We start from the raw sequence: 21,158 nt of genomic DNA on the forward strand, positions 1-21,158 counted from the left end.
TTTCAGTGAAAGAAGACTCCAATCTGTTTAGTGCTTTGTACTCATCGTCAATTGTGTATTAATATTCGTATTTAAATAGGAATTTTAAATTGCAAGGCAATGCGTTACAACATTTTTGGATGGCGGTTGAATAATTTCTTCTTCAGAATCCTTATCGTTTTCCAAGGTGCTAGAAGTATTCGTCGAGTCTGAAATATTCGGTTCTACATATCGTTTTTTATAAATCCGGCTGAGCAAATCTCATTGTATAACTCAATATAAACTGTAATAATAACATTTAAAGTCCCATGATGCTAGTGCTGCGTATTTTCTTAAGTTTGTATAATAATTGTATTATTATGTAAGCTTTTATAAAATAAAAAAAAAAAATAAAAATAAACATTTAAAGTGAAAATACGTGCGGCGACTTACATTGTGAGATTTCCACGAAAAAATGCAACTTAGAGGATCACGGGCCATTTTAAAAGTTCTATTTATAGAAGAAAATTTGTATGAAATTTGACTTCTATTGCCAAATCAAGAGATCGAGTTATGGAGGTTCAACTGTAGACTATTATTAGAGCGCGTACATTTTTATAATATCGCGTATTCGAGAAACTTTGCCTAAGAAAATATGGGTCCAAAACCGTTTTAGGGCCAGCGATTTTTATACCCTTAACAGGGTATATTAAGTTTGTCACGAAGTTTGTAACACCCAGAAGGAAGCGTCGGAGACCCTATAAAGTGTATATATAAATGATCAGTATGTTGCGCTGAGTCGATTTAGCCATGTCCGTCTGTCTGTCCGTCCGTCTGTCTGTATATATTCGAACTAGTCCCTCAGTTTTTAAGATATCGTTTTGAAATTTTGCAGACGTCATTTTCTCTTCAAGAAGCTGTTCATTAGTCGGAACTGCCGATAACGGGCCACTAAAACATATAGCTGCCATACAAACTGAACGATCGAAATCAAGTTCTTGTATGGAAAACTTTCACATTTGACGATATATCTTCACGATGGTATAAGTTATTGTTCATAGAAATAATGTAATATCGGAAGAAATTGTTCAGATCGGCTCACTATAGCATATAGCTGTCATACAAACTGAACGATCGGAATCAAGGGCTTGTATGAAAAATGGAAGGTGAAAATAAAGAATATCGGACAACTATGCATAACATATTTCTCCCATACAAACAATTATTATTATTCGGATTTTTCCGGTATAATGCCTTCAAATAAATAAAAAAAAATAAGAGCTTGTTATTTTGCAGAATAGTCCTCTAATATATAGTATACTTAGCAATGGCAATGAATATCAAAGTCTGTCACGAACACAAGTATACAGCTGCACAACGTTGGTTAATACGGGGTTCATGTTCATATCAAACGATCTGAGTCATCTACTAAAACGAGATCGAGTAAAAGTCGCGAACAGTGTAGCCTATGGTATTTAAAATCTAAAATTCGCTGAAGGCACTCAAGAACATCTCACAATCTGTATAGGCTCAGGAGCTTACTTTGAAAACGAAAATAAAAGTTTTTTTAAACGTGAAAATGTAGTATTTGTCGGTTTGTATCAAATTTTATCAGATGGTACATATTTACACTATACCAACTAATTAAGACAATTGCGAAAATAAATACATATACTACTGTGCCCAAAAAATAAGACATTTGAATTTAAACTGCGCGCGTCGAAGGATTTGGAGAATTATTTTTTTTTTAGGTTGGTAGTACTGTCAGTCACATTTATGTCAAATTTCATGTCAAAATATTCATTAGTGTTTGAGATACGCGTCGTTTTGTTAGCTGCTAAAAGTGAGTTTTTCGTTTTTTGCGATGTCGAAATTTGTTGAGCAAAGAATTTGCATTAAATTTTGTTTACGGAAACAATTTTCTGCTGCGGATACGTTGAGGATGGTGCAGAAAGCCTTTGGTGATGAGGCTACTTCTAAAAAAAATGTTTACAAGTGGTAGAGTGAGTTCCAAGCCGGCCGTGAACGTGTCGAAGACGAAGAGCGTCCAGGGCGACCATCAACCTCAACCGACGAAGCTCACGTTCAACAAATCAAAGATTTGGTGTTGAAAAACCGTCGATTAACAATTAGAGACCTTGCTGATGAAGTTGGCATATCGAAAGGCTCAGCCAATACCATTTTGAAGGATGTTTTGGACCTCAAGCGCGTCAAATCTCGACTGGTACCAAAAACATTGAATTTTTTGGAAAAAAGGCGTCGCGTTGAAGTGTGTGAAACGATGCTTTCCGACTACCAGGGTGTCATGAAACGCATTATAACTGGCGATGAGACTTGGATCTATGCTTACGACCCCGAAACAACCGATCAATCGAGCGAATATCGTGCCAAAAGAGAGCCGAGACCAAAAAAATCGCGCCAAAGTCGCTCAAAAATCAAAGTCATGTTGACTGTTTTCTTCTTTCTTGTTTTATGAATTCCTTCCAACCGGTCAAACAGTCAACAAGGAATATTATTTAAACGTTATGCGTCGTTTGCGTAACGCTATCCGCCTAAAAAGGCCGGAATTGTGGAAAGACAATTCTTGGTTTTTACACCACGATAATGCACCATCCCATACTGCCCTCGTAATTCGTGATCATTTCGCCAAAAACTCAACCCATATCGTTCCGCAACCACCGTATTCAAGCCGCAGCGAAGACGGAACTGAAGGCCATCCCAGAAAGTGACTACAACCAGTGTTTCGAAGATTGGAAAATCCGTTAGCATAAGTGCATTGCATCGGGAGGGGATTACTTTGAAGGGGATGAAATTGGTTTGGAAGAATAAATAAAGAATTTTCAAAATAAATACAATGTCACCTTATTTGTTGGGCACAGTAGTACATATAAATACTTTCACGAGGTTTTCAATAGTAGGTATGGATCGTCGAGTTTCTTAAAAACGATACAATAAATAGTTTTGACAGTTAAATTTCCCCATATTTAGTTTTTCTTAAAGTAAAGCACAAACTAGTTCTTTTTACTTATAGAGCGTTTAGAAACTTATGGAAACAAAACGCCACAAATGAAATAATAGTTCATAATTTACACTTATGTATCCTTTCATTAATAACAACTTCACACTATTTGGACAAAGTGACTTTCTATTTCATTTGTCTGTGACAGTGCACTTGTCATTTCTGTTTTATTATGACTGCAACACTAGTTTCAAAGCTTCGACTTCGACGTTCGCAGGTTGAATGGCTGCTTGCTCGTGTTGTCATTGTTTGCGCAGACAACTGTATTTGTATAATTTTTTTGTTGTTATTATTATTTATTGGCAAATGAGTTGACATCAGTTGATAGATTGGTTTTCATTGACTTGCTTAGCAACCTGCGCGGTTCAAATAGGTGCATGAGCGTGCTTGAATGTACATACTTGCATGCATGTTTGTGATTATGTACAATAAGAAAAAAGAAACAAAGTGACGTTGTGTACACAAGCACGTGCAATGGCTCTTTGGAAATGAGGCGACATTGTGCAAGGGGATCACAGGTCACCGACAAACGACAACTTGCTGCAAATTTGTAAACAATAATGGCGTATGATGGCCGTATGTATGTATTTCGTGCAAATGAATGTCGGCTGATAAGATACAGCGACGAAAATAAAAAGTCAGACACGATTGGCGAATGTAATGTAAATGATAGAGAAGGAAAACTCGTAAAAAATGTACAAAAAGGCGTACATAGTGATGACACTTGACAATAAAGTAGCTGAATTTAGCACTGCAAAACACAGAGAGGGTTAGATTAATGTAGGCATTTTTTTATTTTTTATTTTTTTCCATATATGCACTTTCAGGTGCTATACAAGTTTGAACAGGTGATTGACCGTTTACATATTCATGTCCTTTCCTTGAATGGCATGTAAAAAGCAAAATAAAAATAGCAAAAACAAGTTAGTAAGAGCAATAGCTTGCAGAGAGCTGCAAAAGTGCACTAAAATGAGCTTGTGCGAAACAAAAAAGAAACCTAGGCAGCTGCTAATACTTTTCTATTTACGTGAACAAAGAGATGTCTGCAGTCGGGTAGTAGGGCAACAGCTACATATGTATGTACATATTTTATTACTTTTTTCCAACATACAATGCACAAGTAACTGCTTGTTGCAGCGCTCAGCGCATTAGGTTCATGCTTGCTTTTGGAGTGTTTAAGTGCACGCCCCAGTTCAAATACGGCGGACTTTGCCGCACCCACAGCCCACCCAGCGATAGACCTAAAGGCCTGTGCTTCTCTGCAGCATGCGTTAAGACGTGTTAGCATTTTCTCGGTTATTGTTGTTGCACGCCATTTTGCATTTTAACATTCATATATCAACGTGCAGCGCTTAGTAATAGCAACTAAACAGTCATAACTGTAGCAAATCAGTGACAGCAGTATACAGCACAAGTAATGTGAGAGTAAAATGGCGGAAACAAACATGTTGCAGCAACATTAATGTCAACAGTGCTACAGCTGAAAAATGTGAAACAACAAAAGAGCTGTCAACGATATTTAGTGTAAGTAAAAAATGTTTACAAAACAAAAATATAAAAATGGAAAATCACAGAAATGCATTATGTTCGTGCTTTGTTGTTGAAATTTCTATGTTTATGCAAATTAATCAGTTGCCTTGGGGTAACAGTAAAATGTCAGATGCAATACATATAGCGCTCAAAAAAATTGGAATAAAAACAAATGAAGTTGAATAGCAAACGACACAAAAACACAGTCAACGAGTCCTTTAAAAATGTTTTAACACGGTTAACACTACTTACAAAAATAAATATACTATGTACATACATATGTATGTATATACAAAAAAAATTGAGATCGCTTTTTTACGAATCATTTGTTAGTTTTTAAGCATGTGATTGTTTCTTATCGTTTCTAGTAAGAGAGTGGCAAACAAATACTCGGTAAAATATAAACAATATTAAAAAAGCAAAAAAGAATAAAAAATAAAAAACATACAAGAACTAAGTAAATTCAGGGAATAAAAAAAAATAAAATTTTAATAAAATAAATTAATTAAAATATACATATAATTTAAAAAATAAAAATTAAATATTTATAAATTAAAAAAATAGTAAAACAAAAATTAAATCAAATGTGAAAAAAGTAAATTAAAAAAAAAAAAATTATTTAAAATTGATTAAAATTAATAAAAACGAAATAAATTAAAAAACAATTCATAAAGAGTAATAAATTAAGCAAAAAGTAAATGAAGGGAACAAACAAACAAACAAAATTATAAAAATAAATTAATTTAAAAAATTCAATATCTATTTAAAAATAGAGAAAAACAATTAAAGAAACATTAAAAATAATAAAAATGTTAAAATAAAAATAAAGTAAATAAAAGAAAAATATTTATATTTATTTATATTACATATATTATATTAATGAAAAATACAAATAAAATTAATTTAAAAACAATGAATAAAAATTATAAAAAAAAAACAAAAAAAATAAATAAATGAGTAATAATTTAATGTGTGTATGTGCAATTGCGATTATTCAAAAATACTATTTATTTTTTTATAATATTTTGCCAAATTCGAGGTTATGGTTTTTTCGATTTTTCGAAACTTGAACGGCTAGAATGTAAATTAGCATACGAACTTCTTAGATGTATGTACATATTTGTCAGGTACTGATCGTCGGGATAAAAATTTCGATTTTTCAAGACATACTAAGATGTAATTTTTTAACTAACTTTAAAACTTCTTTTTTTTTGGAGGTTAAGCCGCCATTTTGTCAAAATTCAAAATTTTAACTAGACCTTCGATCATTAACTGTATTCATCTATTATAATAATAATTTTCAACAAAACTCTTTCTCAACGCAAGACATCTCTACTTGGAAACCGGCAACGATATCAAGTGAATCAAAATATTTTAAAAATTAAAAATTATTATTAAAGTACAATAAATACTGTAAACGTACACTATTTTTATTTATAAAATAAACTACCTCACCAAAAAAACAAAAAAGAACGCAAAACATATATTTTTCAAGACTTGCAAGTAACTCTTAACACAATCTGTGGTTTCCAAGCAAGGAAATAAAAATGAAATCAAGACTTGCCAGTTATTCTTAACATAATCTGTGGTTTCCAAGCAAGGAAATAAAAATGAAAGGCACTTAAAATCACATGCTGTCGAACAGTTCGTATATAATTTTCTTCTATTCAGTAATTTGTAAAGCAATCCGTTAATTTTGCACCACTCTAATTTAATTAAAAATCTATATTTGACATTTATGTAAGTCACCCTGTACTCTACCAACTATCTACCTACTATCAAAGTCAATTTGAGCGCTGAATCTGTGTCAATTGATAGCACTTATGCTGTAAAATAAACACAGGAAATACAATTTAATTATTTAAAATATAATAATAATAATGCTATCATCACAATGGGATTTAAAATATAACCCGGAAAGGCATAAAACTGAATGTAAAGCAAAAACAAGCATTAGTGAAGAAAATACTTTCATGTCATAACAGATTTAAAAGCTTTAAGTGTGGCATGAAGTGTATTAAAACAAAACACCATTAACTACTGACACACTAAACACATTAAAATAAAGCAAAAATTTCTGCAAACCACTAACAAATGAAAAAAAAAGAACAAAGAATTCGCATAGCGACAAAATTGAAAAAAAAGAAAGCATAATTATTATTTCTAGAGCTTAGAGACAGTGTGCGCTTCTGCTACTCCTCCAAAGGCACCCCCCAAATTCACTCACTACATAACAGTGCTTCATGGCGAATAATGTGAGTACTCGGGTACTGAGCACTGTTAGCGTTAGGGCAATTTAAAGGCACATGTGCAGGCGGGAATAGATTAATTTTTGCGATAGTGCCAGCGATATAACAACCTATACAGACGGACACAATTTCAAAAGTTTAGTCTAGAATAATATACATACATATTATTATTTTTGTAGATTACCAACAATAAATCGAGAACGGTGCGCGCAATGTATGCGAAAATAATTTTACCGACAGTTTTAAATTAAACAAAAAAATAAACAAACCGAAATGTGTGTAGTATCAGCATTTTTGGCTCGTGTGTGGGTTGTATTTATAGCACAGGCGACACTGATTTTCCCCACAACAACAGCAACAGCAAAAAGTGATGAAAAACATACAGAGAAAAATATGAAAACATTTTGCGAATATTTATAGAAAAAATGTAATAATTCCTAATTAAAATGCAGCTAGTCGAAGAGTGCGATAATTTTTAATGTGAAATGCGTTTGGAAAATCCGCTGATGCTTAATCATTTTATATTTATAACTTTTAATTAATATCCGGATAATTTTTTTTAAATAATTCTGCAACTTAATTGCAATGAAATTTCCGTTAAATGTTTAAATATTCTCCCACTTACATATATTTATATGCTTCTCTGGGATCGCTCAGCTTTGCTTTTGATATTGCAAATTTGTGTGCATGCAAATCTGTGTAGCGTGTCAATGTTTATATTCGTGTGTCTGGGCGAATTTATTTTGAATTTCCAACAAAAAATTCGCCTATTCAAATCAGTGGCTGCGTTATTTGAAGTGAAAAAATATAAAATAAAATGAAAATGTAGAATATATAAATAAAAAAAAAAACAAAAAAATTTAATTATTATACACATGCTTGTATCTATAAGTATTTCAGAGCAGAAAAAATGGTCAAAGAATGAAAGATTAAATTACCAACGTATAGTAATAAAATGAAAATAAGAATCAAGTCAAGTGAAAAATTACTTAAATAAATAAAAGCGAGAAAAAAGTGAACTTCGCCTGCACCGAAGCTATAATACCGTACACAGGTGCGCTTCTCATAGCATAAAAGGCCTTAAAAATCATTATCTTGATATTTTACGGCTATCCGATAGTCATCCGATATCGACGCCTGCGACAAATAAGCTGCTTCTTGGGGAGTAAGGGAAGTGTGCAAAATTTCAGATCGATATCTTGAAAACTGAGAGAATATTTCGCGTCAGATAGAACGACAGACAGGCGGTTAAAGCTAAATAGACTCAGCTCGTCACGCTGATCATTTATATATGTTTTTATGTATGCAACTTTTCTTCTGAGTGTTACAAACTTCGTGGCAAACCCTGTTTAGGGTATAAAAATACATATACATTTACAAAGTAGTACGTCTGCTGCCCTACATAATCCGAAGACAGAGTGACTCAAATGCACGAAATATAATATAGTATTATTTTTCATGCGTACATACACAGAGAAACAAATTTATATAAATGTGTGAAACAAAGATACTAGTAGAAATCATAAAAGCAAATGCGGTTAATTTAAGCACCAAAAAAAAATTGAAATTTAACAAAATGCCAAAAACAAAAACATCGACGAACAAGATAAAAACGTGAATGTGAAAAATATGTAAAAACAAAAAAAAATATTGCAACAAGAATTTGCGCTCAATAAACAGCTCCTTGCCGAGAACGACGACGATGACAAGCATACCAAATATTCGCCGCTAGCGACCGACTAATTTTTTTCGTGCGCAAACGTAAAAAGAGAAATAGAAGAAGTCATAAAAAATAAATAAATTTGTACTATATGTTGGAATTTTTCTAAAACAAAAAAATTAAAATAATGAAAAGAAGACCTTAGGCACGCAAAGACAAAAAATTTAAAATAATGAAAAAAATAAAAGAAAAAACATTTTTTGTGTGCTAAAGAGCATATGGCACATGTCCGGGCTTACTTATGTTTGCTAAATGAAAATTTTTGAAGACAGTACGTAGAATAATAAAGAATAAAATCATTTGCATGTATGTGTAGGCAACAAGTGAGAGTGAGTTGTGGATACACTCGACTGAACCGGAATGGAGCATGTAGACAAGAGGCAAGCTAAACTGGCCGAATAGCTGATTGAAATGCCATAAATAAAATATATACAAACATATATTTATATATTAGCACCTGTAGGGCGAGAAATGATGCTTGAATATGCTAAAAATATATGAAAATAAAAAAAGTAAAACGCGATATTTTTGTATTTGTGATTAAATAACGCTTTTTTTTATGATTGTTACTGTATACGTATATGTATGTATGTATGTACATATGTATGGTATGTACAAACACAATTATTATCGCTCGTATTGCACAAACGACACAGTTTGTTGAGTACGTTTCTAATAATTCATATACTAAACAATATGTTATACATGTACTCTATGTTAGTATAATACATTGCTGGGTTGGTACCAGCATGACGGACTATAAATTTTTTAATGTTATTGCTTGACCGGTCTACTGGTAGAATTGATGACAAACTCGTATGCACGCATACTATATTAACACATCCACACATGCTATTGATGTTTCTATGTAAATTCGTCAAAAATGAATGGAAATATTTGTCAATTAGAAGCAGACCGCAAACGAAATATTTTAGAGCGTACAAAAACAAAAAAAAAATATTTAAGGTGTGTATAAAGCGACAAACAATTTTAATACGGATTTTGAGCTATTCAATCACGCTGCATGCTTCATGAGCAGCTATACAAAAATATCAATTATGTATGGTTTTTTTTTTTACAAAAAAAGTAGGCAGCAATAAATACGTGATAGTAAATTATGACATTACATAGTGCCTTAGGTCATCGCCAGCATTAATTTGAAGTGCTAATAAAACAAGAAAAAACTTTAACTGCGAGCCTGTAATACCCTTCATAAATAAAATCTTTTTCATACAAGAACTTGATTTTGATCAGTCATAAGAGAGCACTGAAAATAAATAAATAAATGTATTGAATACAAAAAAAACGAAACCAAATCATTGCGAATTAAAAAAATTCTAAATTAAAAAACATTGTACAATACTAATTGTCGATAAATTAAATTTTCTAAAAAAAAAGATTGTAAATACTAAATGCGTGTTTGAAAAAGTTAATTGGATGTCGTTAAAAATGCAAACAACGATTAACAACGTAATTCAAAAATCGATAACTCTGCAAACTGTCACTTGCGACACTTCACTTATAATGAGTACAGACTATCACTTACAACGAAAAATTATTATATTATACATATATGTATAAAAGTAAAAGAGTAGCACGTGAACTTTTGCAAGAAATAAAATAACGGATTATTTTAATCATATGATAAATAGATAACTAAGAATAAATAAAACGACATGTAAACCAAAAATTTTTAACAGGCTGAAGAGTATAAAATTTATTAAATATATGGCAATAAAACTTGCTTTTAAAATAAAAAGAAAATCTGCAGAAAATTTAATAAGGATATTCCAAATGTTTTGAAAAAACACCCAACACAAATTCGGTCGAACGAGAAAGCTTATCGTTACTACATGGTAAAAAAAACCACAGCATTAAATAAAACAACAAAAAAATTTAAACAGGTTCGAGAGTTAAAAATCTATATCCAGCATAATTGGATTTCAAATATTTGATAGTGCGACTAGGGTAAATGCAATTGAAATTTAATGAGAAGAGTTTTAATATGTTAAAAAAATCTTCAGATAAATGGTATCAGACTTAAAACCTCATAAAAGCTAAATAACTGGCAGTCGCCTTTCTTGAAACGCTTGAAAGCAGAAGTGAGCTATAATCATATGTCGAAAAAAATCTTACAGTCTTACTATGTATACATATGTATGTATGTTTGTACAAAAAATGTATACAAAATAAAAAGTCACTCCTTTCAGGTGAAAACCCGTCGAGACTTACTATGTATTTATATAAATAAAGTAAAAAGCACGCATTCCTTTTATAAAAATCAATAGAACATAAAATGGCTAAGTGCTACCCAAAAATCGACAACAAACACTAAAGAATCCCAAACAAAAATGGCAACAAATGATTAGAGATGCAAGGCGAAATACGCCAATATGTATTTGTTGTTCATAGATGTTTGTAGGCATGCTCACCTGCGCAAATACTCTCAACTTTTTTTTCAAAAAGCACATTAACAGAGTATGTACATACATATGTCTGTATGTGTATAAAAATTTATTTCTAAGGTGCGGTGAAGCTTAACTAGTTCAAATCGAACGCAGATACTTGTGTTAAATGCGCAATGACATTTTTTACTGCTGATAGGATTATTGATACAGCTTTTACAGCGATCGTATATTTGCTGTCATTTGATTGTTTACCTTCTTCGCATTTTTCTAACCTGATATGTGAGGTTTTTATTGTGTTCAAAAAGGCAAATCAAGTGCAAAATATTTTTTTTTAAATACAAGTATATGAATAGATATGTTTGTAAGTACACATATATTTATTAAATACAAAAAAATGCACTTTACAAAAGCACAAATATACAACATATGTATATAAAAAATTTGAAGTCGGAGTCTCCCACAATTAATACAAATTCAGTGAGAAACTGTGTGTGACTGTGGAATCATCCAGTGAGTACAAAAGCATGCTCATTTTGACAGCGTTTGAATGAGAGTAAAGTTTAGAGAGCGTGTGTTTGTGGAATTATAATTTTTATTGTATATGATTACAAAACTCGTACTTATATGCGATGTAACTGAATTAGCTTGTTATAAGTGGCGTTTGCGATAAGCAAAAATATTTACATTTAATAATATTGTTGATTTGCATAATTCTCAGATTAATTCATTGTAAATTGGTACGTACATACATATATGTATTTCAAACTAAAAATTTCTAAATATGTATTTGTACTTAATTGTAGTGTACAATTTTTAATTACGATTTAAATTAAATTTTAAAATAAATTTTGACTTCCAATTTTGGGTAAATCTTACTTTGAAAAATTTTTAATTCTGATTTTTTATAAACCTTTTTTATAACCCTTAATTGTAATTTTGGAATAAAATTTTCAAATCCGAATTTCTCAAATGATTTTTTAAAGAAAAGTAAGAATTTATTTTTTCATCCCATTGGAATTGAAAAAATGAAAATTTAAAACTTTTAATCCCAACATCGGTATTGAAAAACAACAATTAATTTTAGATACAAAATTTTTGAATTAAAAAAATCGCAACTCATTTACATATGTATGTATGTATGTATGTATATCATGCCTGCTGCTGTTGGCAAAATCATGTACATTTATATAAATTACGCATAATTTTAAAACATAAATAATTTGAAAATTGCGGGAAGCACTGTTAATAAATGTTCGTGATTAATTTTAATTGTGATTGAAAGAAATAAAGCGCGTTAACAATGTGTAATTGAAAGTTATTTATTATGAAGCCTTATTAATATTTTAATGTGCATTTTAATGCACTTTCAAATCACAGCCAATCAACGTCACAAGTGGAGAATTTTAAAACGCGTTTCACCCTACACTGAAACGTGCTCGGCACTAATGCTACTCGTGATATGTGTGACCGAGTGTATGCTTGGCTCCACTGTCATCAGTGCAATGTGAAAGGGGTGCAACAAATTATAAAAAAAGCATTGCGCCCTATTGGTGTGTTTTCTGCGCTAGTGTAGCTTTTTTCTCGTAGACTTTTTCAATTTTATTTCATTTGCACCGCAATAGCGATAGCAAAGCAATGTGTGAGTGCAATTAATTGGAAAATAAATTGGCCATAGAAAATACGCGAGCACAAACGCACTACCAACAACAACAAAATGAAGGAATTCATTTAGAGCGGCAGTAACATGCCTTTACACTTTACTTAAATGGTTAAATGACAGGAAAATAAATAAATAAATGGTGAACAAAAAAACAAAACAACAACTTTGAAAGCAATGCTTGAATGACAGTGTGCTGAGCGAAGCAAGTGGCAAAATGACGAACAGGCGAACGACCTGCAGCTAGCTAGTAAAGACGACGCGTTCCATACAAATACATAGGTAAAATGCAGCGATAATGGTTGAAAAAAATCAGAAAAAATGCACAAAAAAAGTAATAAAATTTATAAATTATCAAATAATGAAGAAAAAAGAAAAGAAGGCATTGCCGAAGTAGCCGTGGATTGGTGCTACAAAAGCAGCGTTTGCAAGTTGTGATAGGAAAATGAAATGAGCTGGAAATTGTTGTCTGCCTAAATGGACGTTGGAGAAAGTAAATGCATATAAGAAAATATATATATATGTATAGTTTGGGAGTACTCACGTATTTTGTTATGTAGGCATGTTTACTAAAAGTGCAAAGTAAATTACACTTGATTATGAGAAACAGCAATTTTTGAGAATTTTTTATTTTATTTTTTTGTTTTTAACGATAACCACAACGATAAGCAACCAAAACGTAGAATATGCAGCGTAAAATAAATAACTGCATGAAATAAAGGCAAGCAAGTTCAATGTCCTTGAGCAGCGAAAACACAACGCAACTGAAATCATCCCCTTTTTGCCGCTGACAAGGTGCACAAATGAAAGAAAAAAGCAGATCGAAGGTGAAATGTGTTGCAATCGGCACGGTGGAGATGCGAATGTGCAAAAACAAATAAAATAAAATAAATAGATATGTAAATAAACATAAAACCATAGCGTCGGTATTACTGGATACTCGGATTGTTAAATTTAAGCTGATTTGAGGTATGCACAGTGTGTTGGTTGATCCAACGAAATTTGTAAAACGTTAACTTCAGTTATAGCGAAGCAATAATACCCTGCACAGGTGCATTTTTATTGCACGAAATAGTATAAATGATCTTTTTCATGATTTTGATTGGTAATTTTGTATGACAGCTAAAAAATTTTTCCGTACAAAAACTTGATTTTAATTGGCCGATTTCTATGACAGTTATATGATATTGTGGTCCGATCTGCAGAATATGCCCGGAAATTGTAGCATAGACTTTTACAATAATCCATGCCGAGTTTCGTGCAGATATCCTGTCCATCAAAACAGTTTTGCATACTCTATCTTGATCGGCCAGTTTGTATAGCAGCTATGTATATGCTATAGTGGTCTAATAACGGCGGTTCCCACAAATACGGCTCTTGAAGAGAAAAAGACGTCTGCAAAATTTCAGACCGGCATCTCAAAAGTTAGAGATTTTTTCGAGTATATAAAGACAGACTAGCGTGTCTGACGTTTGCTTCTGGATGTTACAAATTTTGTGTCAAACTTCATATTCAGTTTTCATTTCATAAATACATAAATATTACTCTTTAGTATGTATTACAAACACAATTTAAAACAAATGTTTGAAAACAAAAAATAAATGTTTTTAACGCCACGCAATTTTCGCACATATCCTTGTAACCATTGCCTTGGCAGTTGCTACATATGTATGTATTGACATTGTACTGCGCGAAGTTGGTTGTTCGACACACAGACGTCAAGTTGCCGATGACTCATTTCGTATGTCTGGCAAAAAAAAAAAACGCACACATGTATGTATGTATGGATATGCAGAATATTAAAGGAAAAGAGGAGCATGCAACCAGTACAACAACCCGACAGGCAACTAACTCGTCCACACAAATCAGGCTTCCCACTTGCATTTGTTGCTCCCCTTTCAATGACGACGACGACAATGGCAACGCTGCCTTTGGCAATGGCGTTGATGGTGATGATGGGAAAATGCTGTTGCTGTTGCTGTGTTGCGGCTAACAGCCACCAGCGCGCGCATGTCGCGTCTTTATATGCACTGGCCGACTAAATAACTGCCACAGCCAACCCACTTGTATTAACCAACAAACAAGCAAGCAGCCTAACAGCCAACTTGTCACATCTACACTTCCTTTGTTCCTCGCACACATATGTAGCTTGGAATATGTACATATGTAACATATACATATATTAATATTATTTTCGTATGTAACCGCTTTATTTCTTTTGCTTGACGCTTCGTTAATTTGATATTTGTCAAAGTTCTTAAAATAATACTAATTTGTGCAAATAATAAAAAAGTTTTTAATATTTTCATGTCAAAATATTTTATTTTTTATATTCTGTTTTTGTATTTCTTTTTTCACTGCAAATATGTGCATATAGTATATTTTTAGCTCACATTATATGCACATTATTTTACCTTACTTTTATATTTATGGTGACTCACCTTTCTCATTTGGACACACGTTCAACTGCTCATCGTCGCGTGAGACTTGTGTGATTATTGATGTTGCATCCATTTAGCATAAATTTTTTACTTCACTCTCGGTAGGCAAATAGAAGACTTTGCCTGCCGCCGCCGTCGTTTTGTTTATGTGTTTAAAACAACAACAAAAATTGACAAAAATAAATTTCGCACGTACAAAATATAAATAATAAAAAAAAAAACTAAAATCTTATTCAAAGATATCTTTCACACACTTGTTTATTATTTTATGTATTATTAATATTTTTTATGTATGGCTCTTTGAATTTCGTTTCACTTATCGGCTGCTGTGCGCGTGTCGTCGTTAAATATACTTGTACATATAATATTATTATATATTTTTTCACCTTTTTGTTTGATTGTTAAAAGGCGTTTCGCTTTCCGCCGAAATTATGCAATAATCTCTAATATTTTTTTGTAGAAATATCACTCTGTAAAGCAAACGCTTTATTTTTGTTCTGTGATTACAAAAATACTGTTGTTTGTGTAAAATTATGTTAAATAAACTTTCATATATTTTTAATATATATTTTTTAACTCAAAGGAACCACAGCAAACATGGAGAACACAAAGAAAACCTGAAATTGAAAGTAAAAACAGTGTTAATGATATGATATTTGTATATGATGCAAAAACAATAAAATCTAATCATTAAATATTTTTCTAAAATATTTACATAATAATACAATACAAATCAATAGGAAATAAATATGAAAAGAGAATCGGTTGCAACAAAGTTATAACATCCTTCACAAATGCAAAAGTTTTCACGCAAGAACTCTATTTTGATAAGTCAGTTTGTATGGCAGCTACATGCTACAGTGATCCGATCTGAAATTTGTTTCACGGGCAATAAACCATCTCGAATTTGGTGAACAGAAATTGATCAGTTTGCATGGCAGCTACATACTTATATGTACATATGCTATATGCTACAGAGGTCTGACATTCACAATTTGTTGAAAGATTGTATCGTTTCCTTGAACAATAATCCATTTCAAATTTCGTGATGTACGAGTATGTACCTCGTCAAATAAAAAACTTTTTATCGGTCAGTTTTTAGGACAGCTATTTGCAATAGTGGTCCGATATCAGGTTCCGACAAATGAGCAGATTCTTGTGGAGCAAGTGTTACAATTTCAGATCTTTTATATCAAAAATTGAAGAGCTAACTCGCGAATATACAGACAGACGGATATTGCTAAATCGACTAAGCTCATCACGCTGATCACTCAAATATGTGTATGTATTTCTTATAAGGTCTCAGGGTTTATTAATTTTAATTACAACTATCAAGGAAAACTCACAAAAGAAAACGGTTCTAGAAACTTAGACCCTGAATAGGTATTTACATTGACATTAGGGCGGACATAACCCCATTTATTTCCATCAAGGTCTGTCTACTCGTCAGATTTCTTCAAAATTAATCGAGATTTAACCGTTAGAAATACAACAATCTATTGTTGGAGATTGTATTCGCTCTTTGTGTGCGAATATTCACGTCGGCAAATGTAAATTTATTTAGACTGATACGCATACACATAAATATGGAGGTATACGAGTATTCTACGCATTTTCAAAGCAGTGAACTGTTGAAAATTACAACCACTTTATTATAGCCAAGGTGATTGATTGTATATTTAAATTTGCGAATTATTGAACTGAATACAAAAAAAAAAAACATATTAATAAATAGTGCTAACTTTATTTACCTCAGTTAAAAAAGTATATATTATATATGATGCATACACATAAATATGGAGGTATACGAGTATCGGCACATTTTCAAAGCAGTGAAATTACAACCACTAGCCAAGGTGATTGATTGTGTATTATATGTAGTATATGATATGTATGTATGTATGTATATTAATTTTATTTTAAATTGAGAAAGTTAAAGGCTAATATAAACTCATTGCGCAGATAGCACACAATACACTGTACACCATTCACAACAAACACGCATACATACATAAGTACATAATTCTTCATATAAATACACACCGCGCATACTGCGAAAAAAAAAGAAAAAGTTCGTCAAAATGCCTATCTGCGACGAAGCACGAGTTGCAGCACTGCCTCAGCCACTGACGAGCGATTGGCACTTGCGCAGCGTATCTTCGTATCAAGACGCGTTGACAGAGCAGCAGCGCAGTCAAATGCAGTGTACACTGACTTCGCACGATGCTTTACGAAGTAGCAGCACAGCACTTCAATGACGTCGTAGTCGACGCAACTGACAACTCGTTTTGAATTTAAAATTTTCCAACTTGATGTACGAATGCAGCAAGGAGGAATACCAAGAAATTATAAATGTAAAAGAGAATGACAATAAAATTACCAAACAAATGCAAAATAACTCTGTAGATAGTGGTGTTAGACGCGAAATAGAGATAAATTTAGCACAGATCATAGATATGTATGTATATTGTTTATTTTGCATGATTTGCACCCCTTACACCCACTCCTTAACGCAACAAAATATACAAAAACTTCATTTCAGCACACTCAAGTCACTTTGATTGCCCGCGTCAGCAGCTTTGCAACCACTTCACCCGATTCACTTGACTTCATCAGCGTCGCAAACAAAGCAAAGTAGCGCAGCGCAGCATAGTATAGTTATGCTTATGATTTGCATAAAAAACGAGACGATGCGTGCTCATTTGCTGTAAAATGAAATTGTTTTATGTAGTTCTGAGCTAACGCGAGGAAATATGTACATATGTACGTAGTTAATGATACTAAAAGTTAATATACATATGTACATATTACAAAGAACTGGGTACACAAATCGCAATATGCACGATAGCGACCATTTTGCTGTGCTTGTGCAGTGTCGGCTACCACAACGGCAACGGCGGCAATGGCTGTAGAAGTGCCCTCAGACATTTTATGCTCTGGGGCTATGTGTTTGTTGACTTATTTTTGTCACTTCCCTTTGCGGTCTACATTCAACGGACAGTAATATTAATACAAATTTGTGCACTTGCCGCTTTTCAGACACTAAACGAGGTTGCGCTTATTTTTTGCGGTTGTAACAGGTTTTGTCTATATAGAATTCATGAATATGAATTTTTAAACCGAATCATTAACAAAATGTGCTGAAAATTATGTTATAAATTTAAAAAAATTAAATCAAACTATGTACTTTGCACAATTGATCAAACGTACAAGCCAAAATTCCAAATATAGACTCAAAGACAAAGAAGAGCGCACCTTTGCGACACCGCTAGCGTTGGGTACATTGACGCCAACGCCGACGCCGAAACACTGATGTTATGCTGCTTTTATTATAAATCATTTTTGATTGTTATCGGTACCCCGGTTAACCTTATGAGTATTAGAACAAATACTTTATTGGAAATGCATATTTATTTATTTATGATGATCCCTCAAAGAGTTATGTGGTCAATGGTGGTCTTACCAGACGAGTGTAAAATAAAAATGACGTTCTTAAACTTGAAAGCAAAACTAAATAAAGAATACTAGAAGTTCTATGCATTTCATTTTATATGACTTCTTTTATGCATTTAGTCGTTATTGCTAATTCTCACGCAGCTCTTTTTCCACAAATAATTTTTATATGCAATATTTTTTGCCGTCTGTTTCGTTTTGCGCATATTATTCTCCCTTTGTAGCAACACAATCATATTACTAATAAAAGCATAAACATTTTACATATATACACGTATTATTTTCTATTCCTCTCTACAGCCACTTTTATCTGCTTTTGTTGCTGCTTAGTCTTTTATCTCATAACATACAATCACCGTCTTCGCTTCCGTCTCCATCTATACCAGTGTCTGCTGCTACTTATGTATTTACACTTTTATTGTTTTTGCTTTTGATCGCGTTCAACAGTCGTCGCTGCCGCCGCTGTTGTCGTTTCTGCTTCTGGCTCCGCGCTCGTAGCCGTTCACTGACTGCTTTTGGCTACCAGCCACTTTTAAGGTGTGCGCAACAGTTCGGAAAGCGGAACGCACACAAATATACATAGAAGTCAAATAATTCACACACATACACCCATTAACGCTACACACAAAGGAATTTTTGGAGACGACGATTGAATGAACTAATACGCTTACACTCTCGTTTACATACATACATATATACGAAAAATATTGTAAAAATATAGTATATTTGAAAATATTTACACTGCGCTTTATGCGTTTTCCACTTAATCACGTCTATGCCTTATAGCCGGTCCTTTAGTATTCGTTTTATTTCGACACTAATTCGCCTATTTGACGATAATCGCACTCGTTTCGTTTCAAATTTGTATGTAGTAGAAAAAAATAAAAACAAAAAATTTCCGCCATATGCAATCGTACGCGTTTAAACCGTATAACACAACACCTTTTCTCCTTGTAGTCTAAAAGAAACTGAACAAATTACGAACAATTTATGAAAATAGAAGCAGTGAACAAAGTGTGCACAATTTTATACAAGAATCACAAATTAAAGCGGAATTGCCATCAGAATTGCCAACTGCTCTTTGATTTGGCAGTACTGAAAATGTACAATGTGTTCAAGATGATGCAAAATGCTTATTGGAAAACTTGTTATGAATTCTTATTAAATTAATTAAAAATAAAAATAATTGCCTGATATTGCAATAAGTAAAGAAATTTGATATATTGTATTAAAAACTAGAAGGCTTAAAATTTTTCTATACAAAAAACTCAACAAGATAATATGGGAAACACTATATCTTATAACAATTTATTTTATTTGTCGATTTATTTTTAATTATTATTAAAGTATTATCAGTGACCTTTTATTTATACGACTGCTATCTGTCACAGTTGTAAAATAACTTCATTAAAATTCAGTTAAGAACAAAATAATTTGTTGCCTATTTAGCCATCTGTGTTCCAAATCTTATTGAATTCCTTCTATCATATGACCATATCTACTATAATATTTTGTTTTTCTCAGCCACATGCAGTGAAATTATTATTTGCAACTAACGTAAATAGCCCTAATTTTAGATTTATCTATCAATATTATATTAATTTATGATTTAATTTAACCAGCGCCACTCACCGCATATTTGTTGCCTTGCATGTGATATAACAAGTGAGCTAGCTGTGTAAAAATCAAATTCCTAAAATTGGTGAAGCGGTAAACATGAAATTATATAATTACGGTTATATTTATTATTTATTTATAATCAAAGAAATTAGATTTTCAATAAATTTATTTCAATATTTTTTAAATAACTGCCCTATGTAATAATCAACAATTTATTCTGTTACAGCGTAGTGGTACAGCTTGCAACAGTACACCACAATGCTACGCACCACAACCGGCGTTTTAGCAAGGCTCACAATTAATGAGTCGAAAACCAGTAGCTCCGCTTTTGCATTGGAATTCGTGCGTTGGCGCAGAAAGCCGCGTTGGTTGCCAGTGGCAAAGAGCAAACTATATCGCGTGCCCGAACGCAAGGAACAGAACGCGGAGGAAAAAGCTGAACTTGTGCGTTTGCATAATAATTACAAGTATGCACACATACTTATTGTTATTTATATTGTAAACGTGCTTTACTTTGTATTAATAGGCTGCAAATGCGCTCCTTACGACAGTATCTTCGTGAAGAGGTCTTGCGTTTGAATGTAACAACCACGGCTGATCACATTGTGTTAACACCGGAGCAGGAAGAAGCCGAGTTCGCACGTTGTATGCAAGAGAACGAAGCATGGAATCAAAAAATTGCAGTCGAAAGAAATGAACGTTTGTTGAAAGAGCGTGAACGACAAGCAGCAGAAATACGTGAACGCTTGGAAGCGGCACGTGTGCGTGAAGAGGAACGCATGGAACGTATTGAAGAAATAGTTAGGCGTGAGAAAGAATTGGCGAAAACATTTATAACCCATGAAAATCTTGAAACTGCTATTGAACAGGCCTTAGCTAACCCAGTTGATTATAACTTCTCTATAGATTTACAAGGTAATATCTATCGAGGACGTACCACTTTGCCAGGTGGTAAAGGTACTCCAGCCACCAGTGGCGTGCAAGATACGGAAGTGCAACAAACAATTGAAGCTAGTAATTAGCGTCTTAGTGCTGTAAAATTATGTTCAATTAATAAAGTGCAAAATATATTGAGCCATAGTCATACAAGTAGAAATCCGTGG

At 32.7% G+C, this 21,158-nt stretch overlaps 2 protein-coding genes across 4 annotated transcripts in view; one reads left to right on the plus strand and one right to left on the minus strand.

Moving 5' to 3' along the window:
• Positions 1 to 19,404, minus strand: part of LOC126761676 (phosphatase Herzog) — a 97,562-nt gene extending 78,158 nt beyond the window's left edge. The window contains exons 1-2 of the mRNA XM_050478033.1: positions 19,176 to 19,404; positions 14,983 to 15,599 (exon numbers count right to left, since the gene is read on the minus strand). Of these exons, the coding sequence (XP_050333990.1) occupies positions 14,983 to 15,055 (73 nt within the window). The 5' untranslated portion in view covers positions 15,056 to 15,599; positions 19,176 to 19,404. The remainder of the gene's footprint in view (positions 1 to 14,982; positions 15,600 to 19,175) is intronic.
• Positions 19,405 to 19,927: 523 nt separating this feature from the next.
• Positions 19,928 to 21,151, plus strand: LOC126761682 (probable 28S ribosomal protein S26, mitochondrial). Of its 3 annotated transcripts, none has more exons than XM_050478040.1 (4): positions 19,928 to 19,992; positions 20,058 to 20,145; positions 20,282 to 20,522; positions 20,582 to 21,151. In XM_050478040.1, exons 3-4 carry the CDS (start codon positions 20,314 to 20,316, stop codon positions 21,075 to 21,077), a joined length of 705 nt encoding a protein of 234 aa, XP_050333997.1. In that variant the 5' UTR covers positions 19,928 to 19,992; positions 20,058 to 20,145; positions 20,282 to 20,313; the 3' UTR covers positions 21,078 to 21,151. The 3 variants fall into 3 exon arrangements, with proteins under 3 accessions (XP_050333997.1, XP_050333999.1, XP_050333998.1); XM_050478042.1 differs by having other exon boundaries at positions 20,287 to 20,522; XM_050478041.1 differs by lacking the exon at positions 20,058 to 20,145.
• Positions 21,152 to 21,158: the final 7 nt, after the last annotated feature.

The sequence above is a fragment of the Bactrocera neohumeralis genome, chromosome 6 (genome assembly GCF_024586455.1).
Source record: "Bactrocera neohumeralis isolate Rockhampton chromosome 6, APGP_CSIRO_Bneo_wtdbg2-racon-allhic-juicebox.fasta_v2, whole genome shotgun sequence".
NCBI classification, from domain to species: Eukaryota; Metazoa; Arthropoda; class Insecta; order Diptera; family Tephritidae; genus Bactrocera; species Bactrocera neohumeralis.